Source organism: Panicum virgatum, chromosome 6K, assembly GCF_016808335.1.
Source record: "Panicum virgatum strain AP13 chromosome 6K, P.virgatum_v5, whole genome shotgun sequence".
Classification (NCBI taxonomy): domain Eukaryota; kingdom Viridiplantae; phylum Streptophyta; class Magnoliopsida; order Poales; family Poaceae; genus Panicum; species Panicum virgatum.
In genome coordinates, this window is record NC_053141.1 from 32,833,254 (window position 1) to 32,847,622 (window position 14,369).

At 48.4% G+C, this 14,369-nt stretch overlaps 1 protein-coding gene and 1 pseudogene across 1 annotated transcript; one reads left to right on the forward strand and one right to left on the reverse strand.

Annotated features, from left to right (window-relative positions):
- The first annotated feature begins 901 nt into the window (after window positions 1-901).
- Window positions 902-2,456, forward strand: LOC120639170 (probable carboxylesterase 5). The gene has a single exon (XM_039915182.1). It carries the CDS (start codon window positions 939-941, stop codon window positions 2,388-2,390), a length of 1,452 nt encoding a protein of 483 aa, XP_039771116.1. The 5' UTR covers window positions 902-938; the 3' UTR covers window positions 2,391-2,456.
- Window positions 2,457-11,792: 9,336 nt separating this feature from the next.
- Window positions 11,793-14,369, reverse strand: part of LOC120712247 — a 36,998-nt pseudogene continuing 34,421 nt past the window's right edge.

Genomic DNA, 14,369 nt, shown 5'->3' on the forward strand with positions numbered 1-14,369 from the left:
TATAGTATATAGATCTATTTCTACAAATGAAATAGGCATTTCAATAGGTGGATTATTCTTATGCGAAGGTACCATCGATAGAAATGGATTTCCACCTACAATTTATTAATGCATATGGGGAAATAATCGTCTATTTCTAGAGACCGACTAAACCTACGTGGAGACACGTACGCTATCACCCACCTATAAAAATGATTTTTGTTCTAGGGTGAAACACAACAACGACAGAGAATGTATCCGTTGCGATGCTGAAAGGCATCATACATTATTTCTGATCATCTTGTAAGCTGATCTGTAAAACTTTGGCAGTGTGCAGATGTAGAGGCCAGAGCATCTCCCTTTCAACATGATATGTGCTCACTTCCCAAATTCCTATCTTAAAAACAGCAAAAGATGCACTAGTGAAGAGCTTAAGAGCTTTGGTTTACAAAAAGGGACGACATCAAACTTCAACTTCTCAGAATTGAAACATGCACGGCTTCTTGTTGATGCATCATTGGGTTCATCCGTCCAAATGAAAATGCATAAGTAAAGTAGCCCAATAATAAGGAAGATGAAATAAACTTATAAAGCACTATATTCTAGCTAATTTTTTCTGATATAATACCATGCATGGAAAGCTTATACTTTTTTGCAGAAACAATCACATAGCACATACTTTTCTGATATAGTTTAAGCTTATTGCTTGGCGGAATTAGTCAATGCATGCAACTTATTAGTCTATTGTTATTTTACATTGTATATAGGATTGGAGCAGGTCGAATTTTGCAGCCGGCCAAAGCTAAGAGGAATTAAAGAGACCAACACTGCAAGTGGCAAGAGAAGATTTTTTTTTTCTTCACTCAAATTAATTAAAGAGTGTCAGCATTTCAAAATGGATCCAATTTGTAATATGATTGTACCTAACGGACTGAAACGAAATAATGATCTAGCTATAAATGCCCAACAGGGCCACAAGCTGCTACCCCAGAAGCCTACAACGCAGCACAACAAAGAGGTGCAAACGCATACAGATAGACTGCATCAAAAGACCACGCAATATGCCTGCAAGCAAGAACTTTGCGGACCATGCTGTCGCTGAAGTCGACCTTGACTTGTCCCCGTTCCTAAAACGGTACAAGGATGGCCGAATCGAGCGGTTGCTGAGGAGTACTCCCGTGGCTGCGTCGGAGAACCCGGCAAACAACCGCGGGGTGGCAACGAGAGATGTGGTCATCGACCACAGCACCGGTGTGTCGGCACGGCTGTTCCTCCCCTCCCGTGCCGCCATGGCCGCCGGCAGCAGGAGGCTCCCTCTCGTCGTGTACATCCATGGCGGCTCCTTCTGCACGGAGAGCGCCTTCTGTCGGACGTACCACGGCTACGCCACCTCCCTTGCCGCGAGTGCCGGGGCGCTTGTCGTCTCAGTGGAGTACCGACTCGCACCGGAGCACCCCATACCCGCAGCCTACGACGACGCATGGTCTGCGCTCAAATGGGTGGGATCCCTCGCCGACCCCTGGCTAGCTGAATACGCAGACCCCGCGCGCACGTTCCTCGCCGGTGACAGCGCAGGCGGAAACATCACATACCACACAGCGGTACGGGCCAGCCGAGACGGCGGCAATATGGGCGTCAACATTGAGGGCATGGTCATCGTGCACCCCTACTTCTGGGGAGCCAAGCGGCTGCCTTCTGAGGAGGCTTGGGATGGCGCAACGGTGTTTCCACCAAACGGGGTGGACTGGCTCTGGCCTTTTGTGACCGCGGGCCAGGCCGGCAATGATGACCCTCGGCTTAACCCTCCTGAAGAGGAGATCGCGTCGCTGACGTGCCGGCGCGTCTTGGTGGCCGTGGCTGGGAAGGACACCCTGCGGGAACGCGGGTGCCGCCTCCTCGACCGCTTCCGCGACTACTACGCACGCACCGGAGGCGAGGCGACGCTGGTGGAGTCGGAGGGCGAGGACCACGGCTTCCACCTCTACAGCCCGCTGCGTGCCACCAGCAGGAGGCTCATGGCGAGCATCGTGGACTTCATCAACCAGCCGCCGGCGCCGGAGCTGGATGATAGTTTGCATTGGCATGTGTCATGCGAGGGTAAGAAGATTGGCAGGACGACGACATCGGCAGCCAGGACGGCTCCAAGGCCTATGATACTAGGTGTGCCTCGCCGGCCGTTTATGGACGTATTCGGCTATGGGATGGATATGAAACGTCATTGCAGTGGCTCGAGCTCGACGACCTGCATGGCGTATGCAACGTCAAAAATTGGAGGAGGACGTGCTAAATCTGCTTCACCCAAGAAAAACTACGGGCTATTTTCGGGCACCGTGTGGCCTAATAAGCAGGCATACAAGGGGCCAGCAGCAGCACTCCCGGGAGCTCGTCATGTTATCAAGAACATGTGGTAATAACTAGGGGCTGATGTCGTCTTCACAAAAATGTGGGTCTGTGTTTTAATAATCTCTCATTAACTATTTATAACGTGTTATGCCAAGATAATATACATGTACTATTGTATATTATTATAGATAAATAAAGGTGAAGGATTATTGCATTTGTATTTTGCTACAATAACAATGCTCCAAAACGACTATGGACCCTTGATTTTGGATAGATTTTAACACATATTACCTCTTAGAAGATAGATTTTATGGATTGGATGTTAGTTGCATGCTCCGGGAGTGTTATTTTGTAGATGAAATTGCATGCCTCCATGCGTTATTATTGTTTGTATCCGAACAAGTTAACGGTTCCCTGATCGATCCTGCTTTCTGCCACCGTACGCCACCGCCATTCCGTGCCTCCATGCGTCCTTGACGTCATAGTGCCCCGCTTCATCGTCCCCGCCACCGCACCATCTCCCATCCCCCAGCCAGCCCTAGGGTACCGTGCGGCTGGACCGTCATTGATTGCCGCCATTGCTGCATCCTCTTCGACGTCCTCGGCAACAACGTTAGTCTCTTTGTCTGGGACCTGTCACCAACAGTCGCCTCGTGCTGCCGGAGCCCGCAGTCGCTCACCCGCTCTACGGCACGGCAGTGTTCTGCACCGCCGCCTGCAGATGCGACCACCTCGCCTACCATGGCGGCCCGTTATGCAGCCATACAGGTACTAGTGGCCCCGGCCCATTTGGTTACTCCCTAGAAGTCTCTGGAATGGACTTTGACCGCTAATTAAGGTGTCAAACAAAACCAGTTTACAAAACCAACTCCAGAACTACTGCGCTAGGAACCCTGACGAATCTAATGAAGCCTTGACGCATGATTAGAAGATGGTACTGTAGCATCACTGTAGCTAATCATTAATTAATTGCTGCCATTAGATTCATCGCGAAAAGTTACACTCATCCCTGAGGAGGTTTCGCAAATAGACTTCATTTAGCCCGCCATGCATACAAGATTCTCTTCTAGATTTGGTTTCTAGAAGGGAAACCAAACAGGGCGATCACTCTCAAGTACGACCTAGGAAAGAATCAGCTATCACCATGAACGTGACAGCGCCACACGTGTATATGGGAGTTTTGCAATCATGCCAATGGAGGGTGGTTCTCTATAGGGTTTGCCCACATGGGTCCACAACGAGGAATGTCAAAATATGGAGGTAGGTGCTGGATGGGAACGATGCGGGGTCATTGAGCTCTTGGCACCTTTGATCCTGGAATCTTCCTGCAGTAACCAAGCACGTGTAGTTGGTTCTGCGGAGGTCCACATGTTATTTTTTGTGAGGAATGGTGGTGGATTCTTCACGGTTAATTGAACTCAAATCAGGACGGGTGAGGAAGATAAGTAAGCCAGGGTACTATGATGTCGTCTTCCCCTTCATGAGCTTCTACATGAAGGTAAAGTGCTAGCTCTATGCTTGATTGTGATTCTTCAGTGTACAGCTTCTGCTTCTATGTCTGCTAGGTAGACAGTTGCATCTAAACATGTGACACCTATCTGAGAACGTTACGTCACAATCTATCTCATTATGGTCATTTTCGTCTTGTTAAGGATCATTCTTGATATATTCAAGATAGATGTGCCTAGGAGTACCTTAAGGATCATTTTTGATATATTCAACTAACCTTAAGTTGTTGATGTGAAACTTTTGAAATCCCCTCTTTTGGCAAATCTGAAACTTACGTCATTTAACTTGTGTGCTTGGTAGTTTTTGGTTTTCAGAAAACGCTAGCAGAAAATGGTCATAGCAGAGACAGATTAATCACTACTGGTCCCAAAATATGGTAGAACCTGGCCAGTTCAAAAATCCAACAAGCTGAGCGTTAGTATCTTGCAGGGCTGATGCATTGAAATAATGTTCAGTGTTGTGTTGGGTACTTTAATTAATTTCAAGTGTAGGCCACCAACCACCATGGCACCATGCATGCTCAGTTGTAGACCTTGACCGACCTCTCTGCACGGGTGTGGTCTTTGACGTCGACAGCCACGAGAGGAACTACGACCTCAGGTCAGTATGGCACGAGCTGCACGAGCTCTGCTATGACCCGGGGCGCAGCTTCACGGGTCCTTCCACCAGATGCACTCGAGCGAGCCCTTGGTCCATGCTAAGTTTCCTCATCGCATTCTGCTTCTTCTCCTTCCAACTGTTCCAAGTGATCCTGACACTTAACCCCTTGGTACAGAAGCACAAAAGCAGCAGTACACTACTACAACAACCGTCATCACCGCACGGTTCAAAAGATGCATCACCGCCGGTTCGGACAATCGGACCCTGTTGGATTTAAGTGGACAGTGATAGGTTGGGCCATCACCGCCAGGTCTAGAACCAATGGTGATGCCCTTCCAAAAAAAATGACGCTGGCTGCCTGCGTCGGCGCTAGCGCGCTATATATGCCGCCTGCCGCCCGCGCTGCACCATGCAGCGCACTCTACTCTCCGTCGGGCCCCAGTGGCCGCTCAAGCCATGCCACACTGTATGCTCCACTTGTGCTGCCGGCCACTCGCCCTGTCCCCCCCCCCCACCCCCAACTGCGACCGCTCGCACCACACTGCGCCGCTGGTGCTCCACACTGCATCCCTATCCCCATCCCTGGCCGCGGCTGCTCGACACAGCACGTCTCAGTCCAGATCTATTACTACAGAAATCTAAACCGAGGCGGTCAAAAAGCATTAAGGTTAACTGTGCTCTTAACCGAGACAATTTTTTAATGCAATCGCCTTAGTTAATCGAACAAAAAAAATAAGAAAAGCAAAAGCCCGCCGAGCCCATCACGATCCCCTCCCCATGTGTTGGCCACTCGCCCGCCGCCCACCCGCCACCTGTAACACCCAAAATTTAAACTTTGTTTGAATTCAAATAAATTTGTTCAAATGGTGTTTAAGTTTGAGAAAAAAGAAGAAAACTTCTCTCCCTTTTTCTCTCCAACCCAGCCCATCTCTTCCCATCTCTCTTTTTCTCCTCGGCCCAAACAGCCCAACCGCCGGCCCAGCCCACCCCACCTCTTCTCTTCTCTCACTCACTGAAGCGCCGGGCCCACCTATCGGCGCCATCTTCTGCCTCTCGCCGTCCCCATTCCAAACCAGCGCGCGCCCTCCATACCCTGGACGCCCCGCGTCACATGCCCCTTCCCTCTTAACGCCGCCATGATGGCCGTTAAGGCCTCGTGACGCGCTTCCTCCTCCCTCGCACGGAAACGCTGCGGCAATCACGGCCATTATTGCCGCCCGCCCGAGCTCACCGCCCCATCCCTGGCTCACGGCCGCACCAACCCCTCCCCCCTATAAAACCCATGCTCGAGCCACTGCACCTCCTTTCCATTCCACACGACTCACCCATGCTCCTCCACTGCAGCCAGCGCCGCCACCACCGAGCTCCGCCGCACAGAGCTCCACGCCACCGTCGATCTCCCACTCCACCGCGTCCATTCGCCGCCCATTCCTTGGCGAGGCTAGGTGAGGTGGTGAGGACCCTCGCCGCCCTTTTTTCCCTCTCTTCCTCGCTCTATCCCGGCGGCAATTGCTCACCGGAGCCACCGCTCCGCCCCTCGCCGCCGAGCAACCACCATCGGCCTCCCATCCGCCTCCCTGACATCGCCATCACACTCGCCCTCACCTGCTCTCTCTCCCGGCCCTTTTCCCGAGCCGAACGGACGCCCGGAGCGCCGTTCCGCCCAACTCCGGCGGACCCGCCGCCGCACGTCGCCGCGCGCCACCGCCGGCTCGGCTTAGTGCCGCCCGCCGAGCCGCCCTGGGCAGCGCCGAGCCGAGCCAGCACGCCCGCCGAGCCGCGAGCCGACGCCCCGAGCCAACCAGAACCGTCGAATCAAGATCCGACGGATCAGATCCACCCGGACCTTTGTCAATACTGGTCAAACCAGAGGCGCCCATGGTCTTTTTGCTAAAGAGACCCTGGGTTTTATAGAAATCAACCCGCCGTCTTGATCAGTTCAAAAATAATTCGAGAAAGGTCCTTTTTCTTCCGTTTTAACCCCTGATCTTCCTAGAAATAGAACCCGCCGTCTAGAGCTGAGTTTTCGCATGCTAGCCCCTGCGTACAGGGGTTAATTAAGGTTTCAGCCCCTGGTTTCTTTGAAGCTAGCCCCTGGAAGTTCAAAGCTCTTGCAAACAAGTCCCTAGTGCACTGTTTTAGCCATATCTTTCACGTTTTAACTCCGTTTTCAGCGATTCTTGCGCTCATGTGATCCTTGCTTCGCGCTCTACATCTGTTTCAACTTTTAAAGTAATGTTTTTACTGTTTTTTTGTATTGTTTGTTTCGCTTGCTTCGCGCTCTACATCTGTTTCAACTTTTAAAGTAATGTTTTTACTGTTTTTTTGTATTGTTTGTTTCGCTTGTGTGATCATCTAGATGACGTGTCGTTCGAGGGTGATCAAGAGCAAGCTTTTAAAGAAGATTTTCAGCAGTTAGCCGAGGAAGGAAAGTGGCCTTCTCCCTCTTCATATTATGATTTGTCCCATTAACAGCATGTTAATTCACTTTACTGTTTTTGCATAAATTTGACGGGAACACCTATTAAGGACTTTACCTGGTCTTTTACCTTAATCTTGGAACACCGGGTTTAATATTTTGTTGGTTAGAAATGTTTAGTTGCTTTACCTTGGGTTGGTTGTTAAAATCTTGGAAAATGTTAAATATGTCTTTGTTTATATCATGGATAATGGTACAAGATCACTTTATGTTAATTGGAACATGGAGAACCACCTAGAAAAATCGTACAACCACAAGAACCATATGGCTCTGGTCTTGGCTAATTAATTAGAGAATATAGTTTGAATCAGTCTTACCGAAAGGGCAAGAGGGGCGGCGGTAGATGGGGTATAACCCGGTCCTCTTGGGAAGTGGGCTTTGCTAAGAAACTATGCCCATTAGGGAGGTTTATGCTCTACTACTGCTCCGGAAACCTTAGCGGACTACTTCTTATTAGGAAATCTTTGTAAAGGCCTCGTAGCGTCCCTATGCAATCACACCTCGGAAGTGTGGTATTGTGCCTGATCAGCACATGCGTGGTTGGGTTCAAAGTTCTTCTGAACTTTTACACGACTTGTGGTGAAAGTGTACAACCTCTACAGAGTGTAAAACTGATATATTAGCCGTGCTCGCGGTCAAGAGCGGCTTGGACCATCACATGATAATTGAACTTGAAGAATAATTAAATTGTGGTTCTTTGGTTTATGTGGTTGGATCCTTTATGCTTTTGCTTAAGTGGGTTGGTATAAACTTATACTTAGTTAATAGGTGCTTGCTAATAAAATATGATCAACTAATATAAAATTGCTCACCGCTGCAAACCTTTAGCCCATCTTGTTTAACCTTGCATGTTCCCTCACTTGCTAAGTACCCACCATAAGTGTACTCACCCTTGCTTAAACTGCTGCTCAGAAGAGAACTTTGAAGTGGAGAACTTCGATGATTTCGAGGAGTTCTAGGCGTACGTCCACCAGTCAACTGCCTGTGGGAGAAGTCGTGATGTGGACTTCGTTTAGGATGTCGGTGAAAAGTTAAAGACTTTTTTAGTCTATTCCATTCGGAGTGTAATAATGTTGTCTTACTCTATTATTCCTTTACTTTTCGAGCATTGTCTTTTGATACATTCACTCGACGTCGATCATATGTGTGTAAACTTGATTCTGGCACACATATGAGATGCATTCGATTTTTTGTATAAAATCGAGTGTGACAACGCCGTGCCCACCTCTGCCGCCCGCCATGGCCGTCGGCTCGCCGTCGCAGCCGTAGCCGCCCGCCGCATCCCGCTGCCGCCGCCAGATCCGCCGTCGCGCCCACCTCGGCCACCTGCCCGCCGCATCCCACCACCCGCAGCCACCAGATCCGCTGCCGCACCCATCTCGGCCGCCCGCTGTTGCTCGTCGCTACGTCCCGCCGCGCACGGGCAGCCGCTCGCCACCCAACGCCACGGTAGAGAGAGAGGGAGAGAGAGAGAAAGAGAGAGGAGAGAGAGAGTGAGTGGTGAGGGATGAGGAGTGAGGGAGGAAGAGAGTGGAGCGAGTGGATTAGGGTTAAGGTTTGTTATATAGTCGAGTGCAGTAGTGGGCTGTGGGCTGGGTCTGATTTACCGAAGCGGTTGAGTTAAATTGTCTGCCTGGGTTAATGTACTAACCGAGGCGTTTACATTAAAACAACCGCCTCGGTTAATAGACATTAACTGAGGGGACATTTTAAGACGCCCGCCTCTATTAATCTATTGTGCGAGGTAGTTTTTTATAATCGCTTTGGTTAATTAAAAATGACGGTCTCGGTTAAACGCAGGCATTAACTGATGAGGTGGTTAAAAATCGTGCCCGCCTTCAAAGCCATTTTTAAAGGTCACAGTTAATGTTTTTTTTTGTAGTAGTGGTCCCACCTATGGCAGAAGGGGCAGATGGGCTGTAGGGGGAGCGCAGGTGCAAGGGAGGGGAGGCAGCGGGGGAGGGGAGGATCTGCGGTGGATGGGAGGGAAGGGAGGCCAGGGAGGAGCAAGGCAACAGAGAGTTGTGGAGGAGGCAGGGGATGGTAGAGGAACGAGAGGGAGAAGAATGACAAGAAGGGGAAGGGGCGGAGGGAAAAAATATATGTGATAGGCAACACCATCAGGCCCTATTATGACCTGACGGTGATACACCTACATCACCGTCGGTTCGTATTACAACCCGACGGTGTTGTCCTTTATACTATCACTGCCGGTTCGCATTATGACTCGGGTGATGCCAACTATGACCGCCAGTCGAACTAAACCGGCAGTGATGTGGTGTTTGGAATGAGTAATTCTGTAGTAGAATGGCTCGCTGAAACATTCTTCCCGGTGATTCGATACTGTTACAAGTCTGAGGACTACTATACATGACAGCTTAGAATTAATAAAGGCGTGAAATAAAATATTGATAGTCTAATGTCACCCAATAACTGATAGTTGGGGTTGTTGACGCAAAAATCAACACATTGGAATCCGAAGGCAAGTGTTCGCCAAGCTTCGAAGAGTAAACCAAGCGTGTCAGTCAATCTGACCTGTTGATTGATAAGGAGACAGGGTAAACGTTAAATTCGAGGGAGTATCGGCTGGAGTTCCGAAGATCCCTCACAGGCCGTATCGGCAGGCGCTGCCGATACAGAAATCGACAAAATCAGCTCGGTCAGCCGATTTGAAATAGACGATCAGCTAATTCAGCCGATGTGCGCAGGGAGCAATGTAAAGGCTACAAATGTGTTACCTAAACAACGCTATCAAACAAACACTTGAAATAGATCTAATCGTCTATATAATATTTTGAATAAAATAATGCAATAAACAGCCGATCAAACATATTACAAGCTGGATAGATATCAATAAAAGCTAAAACAATAGGTAAAACCTATAGAACTAGCAGATATCGATAAATTGTGAATTAATCTAGACGAGACGACAGCGATACGCCCGGAAGTCAAAGTCTAAATATAATTCGATAACTTTTGAATAGATCTGAACGCGATAGCAATGCGCCCGGAAGCTAAAGCTTAGATTTACTTAGTAAACGAAAAACTTACCAGCAGATCAAGTCGCTCGAATGTGAGGCGTCCTTGATCAACTCGAAAGAGCTCGTCGAAAAGAAAAGAAAAGGCAAAGTCGCCGAAAAGTAAATTGCAGATAAAAAATAGGGTTTGTTGATTGATCGTGTGATAAAACCTTTTACAATGGACGAGGGCACATATTTATAGCCTAGGCTAACTTGACCGACAAACAAAATCTAACTTAAAAACAAATACTTATATACATGGACTCTATCTTCCTTTTCTGTAGAATCCCTATAAATTATAAGCTTCATCTTTTCCGCCGAACAATGCATCATCGGCTTCCTTTCCTCGCTCTATTCTGATTGGTCCGTGCTCCCTTAATCCTCGGCGCAAAACTGATCATGCACATATCTTCACGGGAAACAATATAGTATTCCTAATATCATCCCCGAGTCCAATACGAAAACACCTTCTATTTTGCTTAACCTGACCAATCAGTCCATGGAACCTCAAATACTCTTCCAATCTGAATTATCTCTTGATACGTTTCCTCATATGTGAAGTCCAGGCATATATTGTTTAATATGCGTGATATATCAAGCTTGACTCATCAACTGTCCCATCTTTAAATCTATCGGCCCTCACACCTTCAATCATCCAAATAAAATGATCCGGCCAGAATACCAATCATATTGTTTCCTTCACACGTAACTTCACATGTTGCAAGCAAACTCTTGTTAGCTTGTGCTCCCCTTGCCACGTGAGAATTCCCTGCTATCAGGCTTCCGACTTCATCGGCAATAGCTGTTGACTATCGGCTTCCCTATCGACACAAAGAGCCAATCGCTTCATAATTCAAATTACATTGGATTTACCAAAATCCGGTGCCAACAGGGGTGAATTAAGATGTTGGCACACATGTTGTCAAATAAAACTGTTGGCACACATCTCTGCCAACCATGGATGGAGGTTTAGTAATATAATTAGCTCTTAATAAGTGTCTTCATCAAACTATTGGCTGGTTGGAAACTTCTTGTTTAGCCTTGTGTGAGTGATTGCAGACGTACGGGCTGCAAACCTTGTATCGGCTGTAGCCTCTTCCTGAGGTCAAAGCTGGGAACTCTTTTTCCTATTATCTAAAAAAATGTTGTCAAATAAAAGATTTTCCAATCAACAAGGAAGATATATATAGACGCAACTAACCCCTTGGTGCACATTCAGTAGTGGAAATTTTTCTGTAAGGAATTGTACTACTTATCTAGTTTTTAAGAGTGGTAAAGTTCACTGTTATATATATATTTATTTATTTATTTGTTGTGTAATACTAGTTAATATGAAAATTATAAAAAAAATACACCCAGAATTTGTTTTTTGTTGTGAATTTACATAAATATAGTATGGTCATCTAAAAGACCAAAAAAAAACAAAATATTTTTTTTCTCAAACGCGAATAATGAAAACAAACTTCGTAATAACACAATTAGGGGGGTGCACGTCACTGGCCCGTTGGGTGAAAACGAACTTTGTTCCGCCCCATTCAACATAGAGAATGTGATGAGGTGAACGGATCGGAGAAAAGCATAACATGGGCCCATCAAGATTTTGGCATCATTGAGAGGAATCGCTCAAATTATCTCGACTAAACCGGATTATCATTCATTGTTCAATCTATCTTAAGAGAAATAATCCCGGTAAGTCCCCGGTATGCATGCGCCTCGAGCATCGCCTAGGAACAACTCGCATACAGTTTCTACACATCATGGCAACCATCACAAGGATACATATGATCGAGAGAAAAATTTTAAACTTTTGATTACAAGTCTTAATTATCTTACAAAAACTTATGAGTTTTAACTATAACATAAGAAACCAAACATAAAGTTTTCAGCAATTAAATGCTCTTTACAAACAAAGATGTATCCTAGGTCTAGGTGAATATCCTATCATGTTTTTCATAGATTCAGAGCTAAGATGCAGTGGGGAGAAAAAGAGTATTAAGTAGCAATAATGATGTACTTACCCATATATATACAACATATGCAGCGAAATAAGCATATATAAAATCAGGACACAAAAGCAAGGGCCGGCATATATGTATTGTTCAGCCACTGTTGGCAATCCACACGAGGAGGGAGCGGAAGTACTTGGCCACGGCGCCCTTTGCCACCGGAGCCTCTTCCACCGGCTTCCCAGCAGAACTGGGTGCAACCCCAGGATGTGCTCCGGCATGAAGTCATGCCTCGTCAAGATGCCGACCACCGGCGACCTCTGCAATAGTATTTACGTTAATTAGTCTCACCAAACTAATTAATAACCACAAATATATATACTCCTAGTTAACTTACGTCGCAGGCCTTGGGCACGACAAGGAGGTGGCGCAGCCCGACTTCCCGGAACAGCACGAGCGCCTTCGCCAGTGACATGGTCTCAACCACCGTGTACGGCGACGTGTTGGTGAACGGGTGAAGGTCCACGAACATCTCCATCTCCTCCGCCGAGAGCTGCACGTCGGCGATGGTGTCCTGCTTCCCGGACCCGCACTTGTCGAAGTCTTCCGGCATGAACCTCCCCGCCACGTACTCCTTCCTTGGGGCACCGCTCCGGCGCCGCCAGGAACTCCCTCTTCTTCAGCAGCACCAGCCCGTACAGCACGGGCGTGTTGGGACTGATCAAGCCGATCAGCCTCTCACTCACAAACTCTCTGCACTAATGCAAGGAAGCACTCCTTGCTAGCTTCTCTCGGTGGAACACAGGGACACACAAGAAGAATTTTGCCGCACTGCACACCAGTGCTTTTCTCTTTTTTTTCACCACACTTAACACAATGATTACAGAGGTTTAAATAGTACTCTCACACACACACCACGTCCGGCCACACGACTCGGCCAGGCACTCCGTGATTTCACCACTACCTACATGCAAGCCACTACTTGCATGCTGATCACCACTAACACATGCAGGCAGCCATTAGCTAGTTGATCCACTTTTCACGCCACTTGCATGTTCACTTGACTTGGCCGCACCTCCAAGCCACCATGCACCAGCATGCAGTCACTAACATGAAGATCGCGGCCTCGCTAACCAAACTAACTCATGCATGCACCTGCTAACACACTAACACGACACGACTAATGACTCACAAAAGGATAAACATCAAGATTATCTCTAACAATCACCCCCTTAATCTTGATGAATTTATTTTGCACCTCCTCGTTGGGCTTCAAAGCAGCGTGGGTTCGTCGTCGGCGTCTGCCACGGCGAGTTGTGCCACACCCTTCATCACTTTCTTCACTGCAGCAGGACACTCATCGGCGAAGTGTCCGAACTCACCACAGTTGCGGCAGTCGATCTTCGACTTGTCGAACTTGCTGCAGTACTTCTTCTTGTCGCTGCTGCTGGAGCCTTCACCACGTAGCTTCTCTTCAGCGACTAAGGCCTCCCACTCAGCACGTGTCAGCCGTGGCTCGGCACACGCGGCCAACAGCTGCTGCTCCCCCTCCCTATCACGACGCCGCCCCTTTGAAGACTCCTCGAACGCCCTCAAGCGCCCGATCGTCTCCGTCACCAACATCACAGTCACATCCCCCCATTGCTCGATGGTGCTGATGAGGGGTTGGAACTTGTCGGGGACCGAATATAGGAGCTTTTCGACGACAGTGGTCTCCTCCACTTTCATGCCGAGAGAGCGAATCTCGTTCATGATCGTGGTAACCTTCAAAGCAAAATCATTAATTTTCTCAGAATCACCCATGTACATACCATCAAGCACCCTCTTGAGGGTCTGTACTCGGGCCTTCTTGACACGCTGTTCACCCATGTTCATCTCCTTGAGAGCATCCCACGCCTCCTTGGCCGTCTCGTGCTCGGAGATGCTCATCACCACAGCCTCCGGCACAGCTTGGACAATGGCGGCGAGAGCCATTTGGTCCATCTTCTCATCAACGCCTCCCTTGTTCACCACGGCAGCCCACACACCTTGGGCGCGCATGAAGATCTTCATCTTCACAGCCCACACGCCGTAGTTGTTCTCAGAAAGCATGGGGTAACGGAGTGTCACCCCTGCCTCCTTCACTTGCTGCACCACCAGCTTGTTGTCGCCGCCGTCGTCGCCGTCAACACCTTTGCCAGGACGGCGGCCCGGCGGCGTGTACGCTCCATCCCCAGTCATCTTCTAGGCTCTGAATACCACTTGTTGGGACTGATCAAGCCGATCAGCCTCTCACTCACAAACTCTCTGCACTAATGCAAGGAAGCACTCCTTGCTAGCTTCTCTTGGTGGAACACAGGGACACACAAGAAGAATTTTGCCGCACTGCACACCAGTGCTTTTCTCTTTTTTTTCACCACACTTAACACAATGATTACAGAGGTTTAAATAGTACTCTCACACACACACCACGTCCGGCCACACGACTCGGCCAGGCACTCCGTGATTTCACCA

What these genes read in the sequence shown, in the direction of transcription:
- LOC120639170 (XM_039915182.1), top strand. Translation starts at nt 939, where the DNA reads ATGCCCAACAGGGCCACAAGCTGCTACCCCAGAAGCCTACAACGCAGC.